This window comes from Chrysochloris asiatica, unplaced genomic scaffold (genome assembly GCF_000296735.1).
Source record: "Chrysochloris asiatica unplaced genomic scaffold, ChrAsi1.0 scaffold00045, whole genome shotgun sequence".
Taxonomy (NCBI): Eukaryota; Metazoa; Chordata; class Mammalia; order Afrosoricida; family Chrysochloridae; genus Chrysochloris; species Chrysochloris asiatica.
The window spans coordinates 9161298-9174223 of NW_006408563.1; the positions used below are offsets into that span (position 1 = coordinate 9161298).

The 12926-nt window shown below is 39.4% G+C and overlaps 2 protein-coding genes across 2 annotated transcripts in view; both read left to right on the plus strand.

Moving 5' to 3' along the window:
* The window catches only part of ALS2 (amyotrophic lateral sclerosis 2 (juvenile)), a 66078-nt gene extending 59268 nt beyond the window's left edge, over positions 1–6810 (plus strand). Inside the window, exons 26-33 of the mRNA XM_006862030.1 lie at positions 431–504; positions 1780–1902; positions 2494–2670; positions 3988–4033; positions 4689–4750; positions 5230–5379; positions 6388–6484; positions 6772–6810. Of these exons, the coding sequence (XP_006862092.1) occupies positions 431–504; positions 1780–1902; positions 2494–2670; positions 3988–4033; positions 4689–4750; positions 5230–5379; positions 6388–6484; positions 6772–6810 (768 nt within the window). The remainder of the gene's footprint in view (positions 1–430; positions 505–1779; positions 1903–2493; positions 2671–3987; positions 4034–4688; positions 4751–5229; positions 5380–6387; positions 6485–6771) is intronic.
* Positions 6811–7091: 281 nt separating this feature from the next.
* The window catches only part of MPP4 (membrane protein, palmitoylated 4 (MAGUK p55 subfamily member 4)), a 40416-nt gene continuing 34581 nt past the window's right edge, over positions 7092–12926 (plus strand). Inside the window, 1 exon segment of the mRNA XM_006878381.1 lies at positions 7092–7113. Coding sequence (XP_006878443.1) covers positions 7092–7113 — 22 coding nt within the window.

Consider the following 12926-nt stretch of genomic DNA (forward strand, 5'->3'; position numbering starts at 1 on the left):
TTATACTAATACCTGGACATCTTCACCTGAATCTCAAAATTTATAAATTTGAGAGGAATTGTGAATTTTCTCCTATATCACAGGAATTGTTCATCAAAAAAAAAAAAAATTGTTTCCTTCCACATGTAGTTATTGTTGATTCTTTTATATGTATCATTCTTATGAAAGATCATTGAAAGCCAAAGTACCATTTTTGTTTGGTTTTTCATTCTAATTTTGGTCTAAAATGTAGTAGCTTGATTATTTGGATTTAATCTCTAGAAAAAACAATGTCTCTAAACCTAATTACACTAGTAGATAAATTCCAATATAAGGTCATGTATCTGAGTGTCTTCTATAAACTAGTCATTATTTTAGATCCTGAAGGGCTATATCATTGAACAAAGCAAAAATCCAACAAGCTGTGCCCTCAGTTTAAATCTTGCTGGAGGGAGACAGAGATAATAATAAACAGGATCTAGTATACCCAATGCTGATAAGTGCTATAGAGAAAAAGAAAGAAAGGTAATGAGCCTGGTAAGGTAGTATGAGGCTGCTTCAAAAGGTCTGTAGAAAAATAGAATTGGAAAATCAAATAGAATTTTTCCACCAACTTTTGAAAGCCCTTTTGTATTTGAATGACGTGTGGGATAGGAGCCAGCCACCAGCAACTGACCTTGAGAAAGCATGAGTGTAATAAGCACGTTTCTTACTAGAAGAGAGTTCTAGGCAGCCGGCAGTTTCAGAGCTTGTGAAACTAGAGGAACAAGATCTTTTACTGACTTCAAGCCAACAAGTAAACTCGATATTGAGATGATTGTACAAAAATTTATAAATGTTTCCTAGAAAACTTCCTTTTATTATCATTCTCAAAACTGATTAATATATTTGGAAAGGTTTTGAGGGGCCAATATGCTGTATTATAAAGGTCATTGGACTGGGTGTAGTAAATTATAACTGTACAAAGCTAGGGAAGATTTTAGACTACCTTAAATGGTCCTTTGTGGCGCTGTGGGTAAATGCGCCAGACTGCAAAGCCGTTTGAACTGCAAGGTCGGCAGTTCAAGCTCACCAGCTGCTCCTCAGAAACCCTATACAGTGTTGCTATGGGCCAGAACCGACTCGACGGCACTTAACAACAACAACAAATGGTCCTTGGGAGTCCTGGTGTGGCACTGTGGGTTAATGCGCCAGATTGCAAAGTGGTTTGAATTGGAAACTCTATGCTGGGTTGCTATGGGTTGGAATCTACTCAAGGCACTTAACAATTGACAACAAATGGTCCTTAGTTCAAGTCTGGAAAAAAATTTTTTGATTTTACATTGATTGGGTCTGTTATAATTCAATTTTTTTAGTAGTTTTCATTCATATTTGCTTACGTTCTAGTCTCTTTTTGGAGAAGTATGAGTCAGATGAGACTTGCCATTAGGAAAACATCCATTGATCAAAATTCTTAATTCCTTAACAACTAGACAGAAAAAAATACAGTAAATAAAGATATTTATAGTTATATTGTCCATTAACAACACTCTTACTGGTATGGTGCTGTAGGATCAACATTGGACTACAAACCACAAGGTCTGCAGTTCACTCTATACAGGGTCTCTATAAGTTGGAACCAACTCGACAGCACTCTTAACTGTTGTTTCTCACAGGATAACGTTAACATTTTCAGAGAACTAAAATATATAATTGATATAAAATAAGATTTTATAGATTCTTAAATAGATTAAGTAATAGAAGTAAGTTTTACTCTCTTTAGCCACTCTTGAGGTGTAACCATATAATTATGTTTTTCAGGTTCTTATTTCCTGAGCTTCCTGAAGAGGGCAGCACAATTCCTCTTTCTGCTCCTTTGCCAACTGAAAGGAAGTCCTTCTGCACTGGGAAGTCAGACTCCAGATCGGAATCTCCAGAGCCAGGGTAGATGTAGCTGGGTGGGCTGATGGGGAAAGAAGGTGGGGACCAATTACTTCCTGTACATCTCAGTTTCCTCATTTCTAAAATGATGTGATTGGATGAGACCATCTGTGAGAATCCTTTTCCAGCTCAACTTCTGTTGACCATACCCCAAGAAAGTGTAGCCACAAATGATGGGGCATAAAGGCTGCCGAGTAAAGTAACATCATGTCGACCTACGGTAACCCCAGAAATCATAACCAGTATGGAAACAAAGTCGGTTTTCAGTTAATGAAAAGAATTCACACTTGGTCCAAGACAAAGGATTTTTGTCTTGGTAAGTCCCCATCAGTATACAGCCTAGAGTCCTGGTATGGCTGTAGGATGAGCACTGGACTGCAAGATTGGTTTGAACCACAAGGTTGGCAGTTCAAACTCACCAGCTGCTCCTCAGAAACCCTATACATGGTTGTGAGTCAGAACCGACTCTATAGCACTTCACAACAGTATGCTTTACTCAGTATTCCTCTTCCAGCTTTTAGCACCTGAAGCACTATGGTTCTGAATTGAATTTTAACATCTCAGCTTCTCTCCTTGCACTCCAATCTTTTGTAGTTACGTGGTGACAAGTTCTGGATTACTGCTTCCTGTCCTGCTACCTCGGCTCTACCCACCACTCTTTATGCTTTATGCCTTGGATAATGATCGTGAGGAAGACATTTACTGGGAATGTGTTTTGCGACTCAATAAACAGCCAGATATTGCTCTTCTGGGCTTCCTTGGGGTGCAAAGGTAATATACTAGTAAAAGGCAAAATCAGATGGTTTTCATTTAAAACGTAAACACCATTATCAGAAATTTTATATTTTGATATCTGATTGCATACATGACTTGCCAGGTTTATTGTTTACCAGTCTTATGAAACCAAACAGATCCTTAATATCATTGTTCCTAAAGATTTGTGGAGATGAGCATGCAACCGGCTTATTTGTTTTTTGTGGGGTTTTTTTTAACTATTTATTGTGAATTGAGTGAAGGTTTACAGAGCAGATCCTCAGTTTTACATTCAACAAATCATATACTTTGCTTCATCAAGGTTCCAATCCCTTCCATGTACCAACAGCATTTACCTCTGTTCACTCCAACCGCTGCACTCCTCCCTGTGTTTCCCACCACCCCAGCCTTCTGCCAACCTCCCTCCATTTGCTTAAGTTTTCAATTTTTTATTTTGCCTTAAATAACTGTGAAGTATGTGGCAGGATAACTCATAAATGTTTAGACAGATGAGTTATCCTGTTAATTCATAACTCTTTGAAATAAAATAGTTATTTTATATTCACATTCCTCAGAAAAAGTTCATTATATTCAGTCTCTGGCATTTTTCCTCACTGACTCTTCCATCCCTTCCTGTCTGTAATTTCTTTGTTTAAAAGTTTTAGAAATGCCTTGTTTTTGTTATTCCAGAAGAGTATTAAATGACTAGGTTTCTTTCTAATACTATGATCAAACTAATTTCCACCCAATAATTTTATACTTGTGTTATTTTAAAAAAAAAAAGTGGATAGCCTTAAACTGGAAAGTAATGTTTTCAGTGAACTGATAAAATAGTAAACATGAGATAAAACAGAATGAAGGAAAGGTATTGGCCAATATTTGGGAATACCTATAAGGTGTAGAGTTGTTTAAGTATAAAATGACAAATCCCTTAGGGATACGGTAGAAAAAATCTTATCATTTCTAGAACATTTATTAAAATGTAACTTATCTATGTAATGGAGTCCTGATGTGGTGCTGTAGGATAAGTACTTGACTGCTAACCACAAGATTGGTGGTTCAAACCCACCAGCCACGCCTCAGAAACCCCATATAGGGTCATTATGAGTCAGAACTGACTCTACAGCACTAACAACAGCAACAACAATCTGTGTAATAGTAATTTTTTAAAAATAGGGATGCCATTGTAGCTGCCAGCTGTTTTTATAAGAATTTATCTGTGTAGCATCCATTTTTAATAGTTATAGAAAAGCCACTGTAGCTCTCTTCTGGTTTGATAAAGCTTTACTTGCCATGAGTATCAACTTTATTAACAACTTGTGGATTCCATTGTAGGAAGTTTTGGCCAGTGACATTGTCAATCCTTGGAGAGAGTAAAAAGGTATAGTAGATTTTCATTTTCTTAGCAAATAGACTTTTCTTTGGTATTGGGAGGGGATTCAAGATAGCAAGAAATCTTTGTTTTCTTTTGGTAGAACAGTACCCAAGCATGCGTTAGCATCAGTTACTCACCTCATGTATTTGCTTGTCATTGCAAAAGACAGTTTTGTTTTGTTTTGTAAGTCATTAATATGATTTTTAATATTTTAAAATAAGTTACACTAAAAGTACACATATAACTGTACAAGGTTCAAATAGAAGAGAAGCATATAGAGAAACTCTTGATGATTCCTATAGATTCCTTCCTTTATTTTCCCTAGAGGCATCAACAGTCACATTGATGACAGTCACATTGATGATATACAAAAAAAGGGCCCCAAACATAAATATGTGACTTAATAAATTATCATGAAATGAATTGTGTAATTATTAACCCAGGTTAAGAAATAGAACCACACCAGTCCTCAAAATATCCCCCAAGTCAGCCAGTCATTCCAAAAGATTCAACTTCATCTCCTGGGAATTCACTATTCTGACTTCTACTAGAATTCATTTGATGTATTTTTTTTTTTTTTAATGTTTTTGTTGTGAATTGAATGAAAGTTTACATGGCAGATCATCAGTTCAAAACACTTTTATCCGTTTTCTTTTTTCAGGTTTTACCAACCACAAAAGATGCTTGCTTTGCCTCAGCAGTAGAATGTCTACAGCAAATTAGGTAATTTCTTCTTTTTGAAAAATTATATAAATCAAAATAGTGGTTAGTCTCTTAAGATGTTTCTGAGATCTCTACCTAAATGCAATATGAGATAAGACTCTTTTGAGACCTTTGTTTGGATTATATTTAGCTCTGTAAGGCCTTTGCATTTTAGAAGTGATGGACACCTACCCAGAAATGTATCTCTAACCAAATGAAAATTAACCAAACTTCTCATTCAGAGAAGAGTGTTTATTAGGAAAATAAGATGCCATGTGAGTAAGAGGAGATGATAATGACCTAGTGAACTCTTCCATAGAGACCATAGACAGTGGAGGCCATCTCTCAAAGAACCACAGAGTCACAAAGGCCACCCTCCCAGAGACTCTTAGGCATGCGAGCCCTCAAAGGGAATAATGTCAAAAAAAAAAAAAAAAAAAAAAATCAGATGTTCTACTAAGAAAATTACAGTGTACCTTTTTGTCTTTTTGTTACAACAGCACAACATTTACCCCATCTGACAAGCTGAAGGTCATCCAGCAGACTTTTGAAGAGATTTCTCAGAGTGTCCTAGCAACACTCCAGGAAGATTTTTTGTGGTCCATGGATGACTTGTTTCCAGTTTTCCTATATGTGGTGCTACGGGCCAGGTGACTAATCCTTTTGTCTTTAATATTGTTGTTGTTGCCAGGTGCCGTCGAGTTGGTTCCAATTCATAGCAACTCTGGGGTATAGGGTTTCTGAGGAGCAGTGGGTTTGAACTGCCAACCTTGTAGTTCACAGTCCAGTGCCACATTAGGAGTGACTAATTTTTTTTAAAAAATACTTTATTGTGGTTAAGGTAAGAGTTTGCATGGCTAATTGTGTTGCCATTTAACAACTTCTGCAAAAATTTTCAATGATCGTGGTTTCATTTTCCACAGTGAATTCTCATTTGTTCTGTTCCGGATGTGCCATTTCCAGTACTCTAGTTTTCCACCCCATTACCTTCTCATCTTTGCTTTAGAGCAGTTTTTGATTTTTTGTTTGTTTTTTTAAAAAAGTTCGTGGGTGGTAGTCTTAATTTCAAAATCCAATTTATTATTTAGCTAACAGGTAACCTCAAGGAATAAATCCGATTTGAGTTTTAAAGTGTATCTCAGGGCAATAGTGTCGGGTCCTTCTCTAGTTTCACCTGAGCTTTTTAAGAATTTGAGTGGTATTCCATATTTTGCTCTCATTCCATAAGGGTTCATTTAGTATGGCCCTCATTAGAACAGTTGTTAAGTTGTTGTTAAGTGCTGTCGAGTCGGTTCTGACTTATAGTGGCTCTGTATAGGGTTTCCAAGGAGTGGCTGGTGAGCTTGAACTGCCAACCTTGCGGTTCAGATCGACTTTACAGCCCAGCACATTAACCATTGGGCATTGTTGAGCTCTTCTGGTCTCAGAATAAATGACACTGTGGAGTGACTCATTATTTTAACAAGTCTTACCGCTTGCTTTGTGAACTGATGGTAGGAATATGCCCCGACACCAGGAAAAAGTGCACTACTCTTTGCCCATTCCACTGTGATGGTAACTTTGTATGGAGGTGTTTTTCATTTCCACCTTAAATAGATTCAGAAGGGAAATGGACATGCAAGTGGGAATGACTCCGCATCTTTTTCTCTTTGGGGCAGGATAAGGAATTTGGGCTCTGAAGTCCACCTTATTGAGGATCTCATGGACCCTTACCTTCAGCATGGGGAGCAGGGTATAATGTTCACCACCTTGAAGGTGAGTATCGGCATTGATTTAACAATCTTGTTATCTTAACATTTGACCTTCATTTGCCGTATTATGAATCTGTCAGTAATTAATGACTTCTTATTATAAGCTTAACGAAAACCTAAAATACCTTTAGAATATACAGGTGGGGAACTGGCAAGGAACAGGAAAAATGATAGCAAATGATGGACTGTCAATATCAATAAAGCTCTTTCTTCTGTCCCATGTGCATTGCTATGTTTTTGTCATTTCTTTAAAAGTAAATTTGAAGAAGTATTTTGAATTTTATTTTTCAGGCATGTTACTACCAGATCCAGCGTGAAAAGCTTAACTAGGCTGCATAACAGCTTGAAAACGGGATTATCTGCTGCCAAGTGTTACAGTACCATCTGGAGTCTTCCTGTCGTGGCAGAAGGCAGTACTGAAATGAGGAAAGACGTTGTGTTCTCTTGTTGGTTATTTCTGAGCCTTTTACTGACCTGAGCCCAGGAGGTAAAAAAAGACTATAGGTTAAAGGAAAGATTGAAAAAGGGTAGAAATCCAGTTAGACCAGGTTATGTTATTTCCAAAAATATCATCCATCTATTGTTAGAAAAAAACAAAACAAAAAAAGAGGATGCCTCTTTCAGAAGTCAAAGGTATGTCGACTTCATGAAGTTGTAAGAAAAGGTTTCAGTATAGCTTCTTATATTAAAGAAGTTGATGAATATTTCTCAGTTTCTGGTTTGCCGGAATCCATCTGCTATTACCTCATACTCCTTTACGAGGGGCAGATTGTAATTGAAGTTAAAGTAGTCGTCACACTATGCCTTGCGAAATTCCCTACAATCATGTGTACATCAGACTGCTTGGCTGAAGGAGGGCAAAGAGGAACTTTTAAACTGCAGTTTTAACTTTTTCTCAGCTTTCTCACTGTTCCTGATGGGAAAGGTTCTATGCTGTGACTACTATATCCTGACCCCTAAACATGGAATGCATCCAAGTAGGAGTCTCCAGGTTCCTGCCAGAAGAACATAGCACCGTTGCTCCTGGTTTCTTTACCGTGCTACAGAGATCAGCTACACTGGAATTCAAACACTGACTCTGAGCTGCCTTCCAGGGCCCTCAGACAAGAGTCTGAAGAGCTTTTGCATGCAGTATGCGCCCTGGAGCAGAACAAGTGAGGGACACACAGCAGCAGAACTCCGGCCACCCCCAACCTAGTACTGTGCTTCTTTCCTGAATTCACAGAGGGGAAGGACACATGAAAGAAGCGCTGGGTTTTCCCATCTCAAAAGTATTGTGACGCCTCCAAATTTCAGTGTTTTGATTTTTTAAACAAATGTCCCAACGTGGTTTAAAATTGTGCGTTTACACTGTACCAGTAACACTAGTAGCTGTTTTGAATCACATAGGTGCTCTTCCTCACCTCTTCTCCGACCTTCTGACTTAGGTTAAGTGACTAAGCTCCTGTTAATCTATTTTGAAAAAGGATCATGGTTTCTGCTCTACTTTATAACCAAGGTGAGTGTTTACTAAAATACTGTTTTGGAATGTCAGCTGTAATGTACAGCAATTTTCATAATAAAAAGTTCATCTTTCTGAGGTGGTTTTATGATTACAGAACTAATGACATACAGGATGGGCTGCAAAAATTAATGAAAACCCAGGCTTTAGCATTTCTTTTGCCCACATTGTAATCTCTGCCCCTTTGTGTTGGCCTCGGTGGTCTCTCAGGGGTTTTAGAGAGCACCCTCTCTAAAATTAATGCAAACTGTAGTACTTTGCTGACAAAGAACAAGTTAACTTTCTGGTCTAATAACCCTAGGACAAGTGTCTTGAAATAAATCTATGATTTCTTTGGTAAAAGGCGTATTTTGATTGTTGCTGATTTCCCTGCATACACAAATTCAGGACAAGAGAAGAATGAGGATTTAAAATTCAAGTTAGAAATGCTGCGTTAATCCTCTCCCACTTGTAAATGACAAAACTTCTCAAGTCTTTTCCTCTCACTGCTGTTTTCTTTCAGAGCAGGAGCAGCAGTTTAAATACTTTGGATTTCCATTGGGGGCTGCTTTGACTTTCTGAACTGGGGGAAAGGACACACACCGAATACCACATGTTTATAATAAGGCTGGTAGAAGCAAATTTACTGATATCAAATGTCTTTGAACCCCTTTAAGAGAGTCAGAGAGACAGGGATGTTATGTGGAAGTGGAAAAAGAAAACTGAGTTTCACTGAGAAATTCTCTGAAGATGGGGGTGGTTGTGTGCCATGGAATCAGTTCTGACTTACGTGACCAGTATAGGGTTCCCAAGGCTGTAAATCTTCATGGGAGCAGGAAGCCTCATCTTTTTCCCTCAGAGGCTGGTGGGTTCAAACTGCCAACCTTGTGGCTAGCAGTCCAGTGCTTATCCTACAGTACCACTAGCAGTCCCCCGATGACGGTAGGTGGTTTCGATTCTTCGTGCTATGTGTATACTTTTCAAACAGCATATTAAAATATATTTTTGATGAATACTCTTGGGAAGATATCTAAGTTTCTAGTCCAAAGTTTGTCCACATAGAAATACCTAGTTTTCATATAGCAGTTTACAAAGATTTTCACATACTGAAAACTCACAGCATCCCTGTGAAGCAGACATTAACCTCACATGTCCCCATTTTGCAGCCAAAAGAGTAGCTGTAATTTTGCTCAGTGTCAGAGCAGGAACTCCAGCCTAGATCTCCCTCTACTCCACTTCCAGGGTTCTTTTCTCTTGCATCTGCCTGAGATGTATTTCATCACTGGGATGTGCATTGAGTGTTAGAGCAAAAACTCTGTTGAAAATGAAAACTTAATAAAATGAAGCCCTTTTGATCTAATACACTGCTCAGTATGCTCACAAAGTTTGATTTCCCAACTGTGTTTTCATCTACAGTGGAGAGCAAAGGAAAGCCATGTGCTGACCTTGGCATCAGCAATCCCCTTTTTCTTGTTCTTTCTGTGATGTTGTTAGATACCATCAAGTCAGTTCCAACTCAGCAACCCTTTGCACAGCAGAATGAAACCCTGCCTGGTCCTGCACGGTCTCACAATTGTTATGTTGAGCCCAGTGTTGCAGCCAACATGTCAGTCCATCTCTTGAGGGCCTTTGTCTTTTTCGATAAACTTCTTTAACAAGCATAATAACCTTTTCCAGGGACTAATCCCTCCTGATAACATGTCCAAATACATGAAATGAAGTTTCACCATCTTCATCTCTAAGGAGCATTCTGGTTGTACTTCTAAGACAGATTTGTTTGTTCTTCTGCCAGTCCATATTTTCAATCTTCACCCACACTATAATTGAAATATATCAATTCTTCTTTGGTCTTCCTTATTGATTGTCCAGCTTTCATTTGCATATATTGTTGAGTGCCATCGAGTCAGTCCTGCCTCATAGTGACCCTGTATAAGGTTTTTAAGGGGCAGCTGGTAGGTTCAAACTGCCAATCTTGTGGCAGCTAGCAGTGCATTGCTCATCCTACACCAGGATGGATATGAGGTGATTGAAAATACCATGACTTGGGTCAGAAGCACCAGACACTGTCCTAAAAGTGACATCTTTGCTCTTGAACACTTTAAAGAGGTCTTTTGCAGCAGATTTGCCTGTTGCAGTATGTCATTTTATTTCTTGACTGCTGCTTCCTTGAGCATTGATTGTGGATCCTAGAATAATGAAATCCTGACAGCTTCAGTATTTTCTCCATTTATCATGATGTCTGCTGGTCCATTGATGAGGGTTTTTGTTTTCTTTACATTGAATTTTAATCGATATTAAAGGCTATATGCAGTCTTTGATCTTGATCAGTGAGTACTTCAAGCAAGGTTATATCATCTACATATTACAGGTTGTTAATAAGCCTTTCTCCGATCCTGATGCCTCATTCTTATAATCCAGTGTCTTGGATTATTTGCTCAGAATACAGATTGAATAAGTATGGTGAAAGAATACAACTCTGATGCACACCTTTCCTAACTTTAAGCCATTCCCTTTCTTGTGTTTAAACCTTTCAGGGTCTGTTCGAGCTTGTTCTGTTTGAGATACTGCCTCTGGGCTATGTACACGTTCTGCATGAGCACAGTTAAGTTTCCTGGAATACCCATGCATCAAAGTGTTATCCATAGTTTGTTATGATCCACACAGTTGAAAGCCTTTGCATAGTCAATAAAACATAAACATTTTTTCTGATATTCTCTGCTTTCAGCCAAGATCTATCTGACATCAGCAATGATATCCCTCATTCTATGTCCTCTTCTGAATCTGGCTTGAATTTCTGGCAGCATCCTGGTGATGTTCTGCTGTAACCATTTTTAAATTACCATCAGCAAAAATTTACTTGTATGTGTTATTAACAATAATATTTGATAATTTCTGCATTCTGTTTGGTCACTTTTCTTTGGAATGGGCAGAAATGGATCTCTGTAGTCTGGTGACCACGTAGTTGTTTTCAGAATTTCTTGGCATAGACTAGTGAGAGCTTCCATTGCTGCACCAGTTTGTTGAAACATTTCAATTGGTTCTCCGTCAATACTGGATCCTTGATTTTCACTAATGCCTTCTTGAAAGATTTCCTTCTTGATCATGTGCTACCACATGAAATGATTGCGCATTGACCCATTCTTTTTTGAGGGGATTGGGGGTGGGTGGGTCCCTTTTACTTCTTGTTTGTGCTACAACAGGCCCCTCACCAGAAAAGATATTTTTTCGCCTTATTTTAACTTCAAAAGCTACCCGGGGGGGGGGCGGGGGGGAAGGTTCAACTGGATCATAGCAAACATGAGTTCCTTTACAGTGATAGAATAAAAAGGTTTTGGTAGTAGTGTGGCTCACCCAGGTGGTTTGGATACACATATTACCATTATTATTGTCTGTTACAGTTAGGCAGGCCGCCAAGCTTATTAGGAGGAGGATGTTCAGGCTTCGGCCTTGCGTGGACCAGCCAGCTTCCAGTTGTGGTTGGAGCAGGGTGGGTTGTACCTCTCAGTGTTACCTTGCAAGGGTTGGTAGGATCAGTTTCAACTTTCCACAGAGATGAGGCTTTCTTTCGTCTGCTGTGGTGAATCCAGGTGGGGTTTCCTTCTACCTTGGCTGCTGTGGGGGTGGTCAGAATGACAGTCAATGGTCCTCGCCCATACCAGGTCACCTGGGCTGAAAGAGTGCCCAGGGGAAAACAGAATGACAGTTAACCTCTCAATAACCCATTTGGCCACTTTTCCCAATGCTTGGAGTTGTGAGCTAATTTCAACTTCCCCTGTTTCCCTCATAGTCCCTGGCAAAGAGTGAAGAAGGGGAGGAGGTCGGGCAAGCAAAATTTCAAAAGGGGAGCATCCAGTGATTTTCTAAGGGGTACATCTGATTTTTAATAAAACAAGCAGAAAATTTTAGGACCAGGTTAAGTGAGCTTCCTGACACAATTTGCTAAGCCCATTTTTCATGGTACAGTTCATACATTTGACTTTGCCTGGGCTCTGAGGCCTATCAGCTGCATGTAGTTTCCAATTTATGCCCAGTATTTTACTTGTGTATTATACTATTTCTGCCATGAAGGCCAGTCCATTGCCAGATCCCATGGTTAGAGGCAGTCCATACCTTGGGATAATTTCTCATTCCAGCCCTCAGTAATCTTTGCAGATGCTTTTGGATCCCCTCTAGAGCTGCCTGTAGGATTGGGTATCATTTGATCTGGACAGGTGCAGCTCCACAAACACTAGTGGGCAGTTGACTGCCAGTCCAGAGGAATTGTCTTCTGCCCAGACTTAGGGTCACTGGGTGAACAAGGGGGAGTCACCATTGTCCGACTCCAGAGACAAACATTCTCCATTCTTCCCGGGGGACGGCCAGAGTCAGCAGGAGAGTTTTGTACTTGGGCAGCACCGACAGCTCAAGCTGCCCCATTTCTGTGAAAGAGTTCTTTGCCAAGAGTTTACTGAGAAAATCCTGCCCTAGGAGTGGGACTGGACAGTCCAGCATGTACAGGAACTGGTGTTCAACTTCATGGGCCCCCAATTACACACTTGTGAGGTTAGCAGAAAGCTTGGTCAGTTAGTGTGCCGGTGGTCCCTATGATGCTGGTGGTCCCTATGATGCTGGTGGTCTTTCCAGACTTAAGGGCTATGAATTTAGTCATGACTGAGTAAGTAGCTCGGGTGTCTACTAAAAAGTCCATGGGGGGAGAGGGAAATGGAAGAACAAAGCAGATGGGAGAACAATTAGGCAAGTTTGAATGGGCTAAATGGGTCAGAGGTAAATAATGATGTAGGCACAACCTTGGAACAACAGGGCTCTGGGATACAGAGATTGGGACATGTTTGGAAGAGGGGAGTGATGTTAAGATGCTTGGCTGTCTTTTGAATCTTGGTTTTCCGTGCATTATATTATAAAATAGATACTGGAGGGGGAGAGAAAGGAATAGCCAGAAATATCACCATAGAAAGCTTGTAAGTCC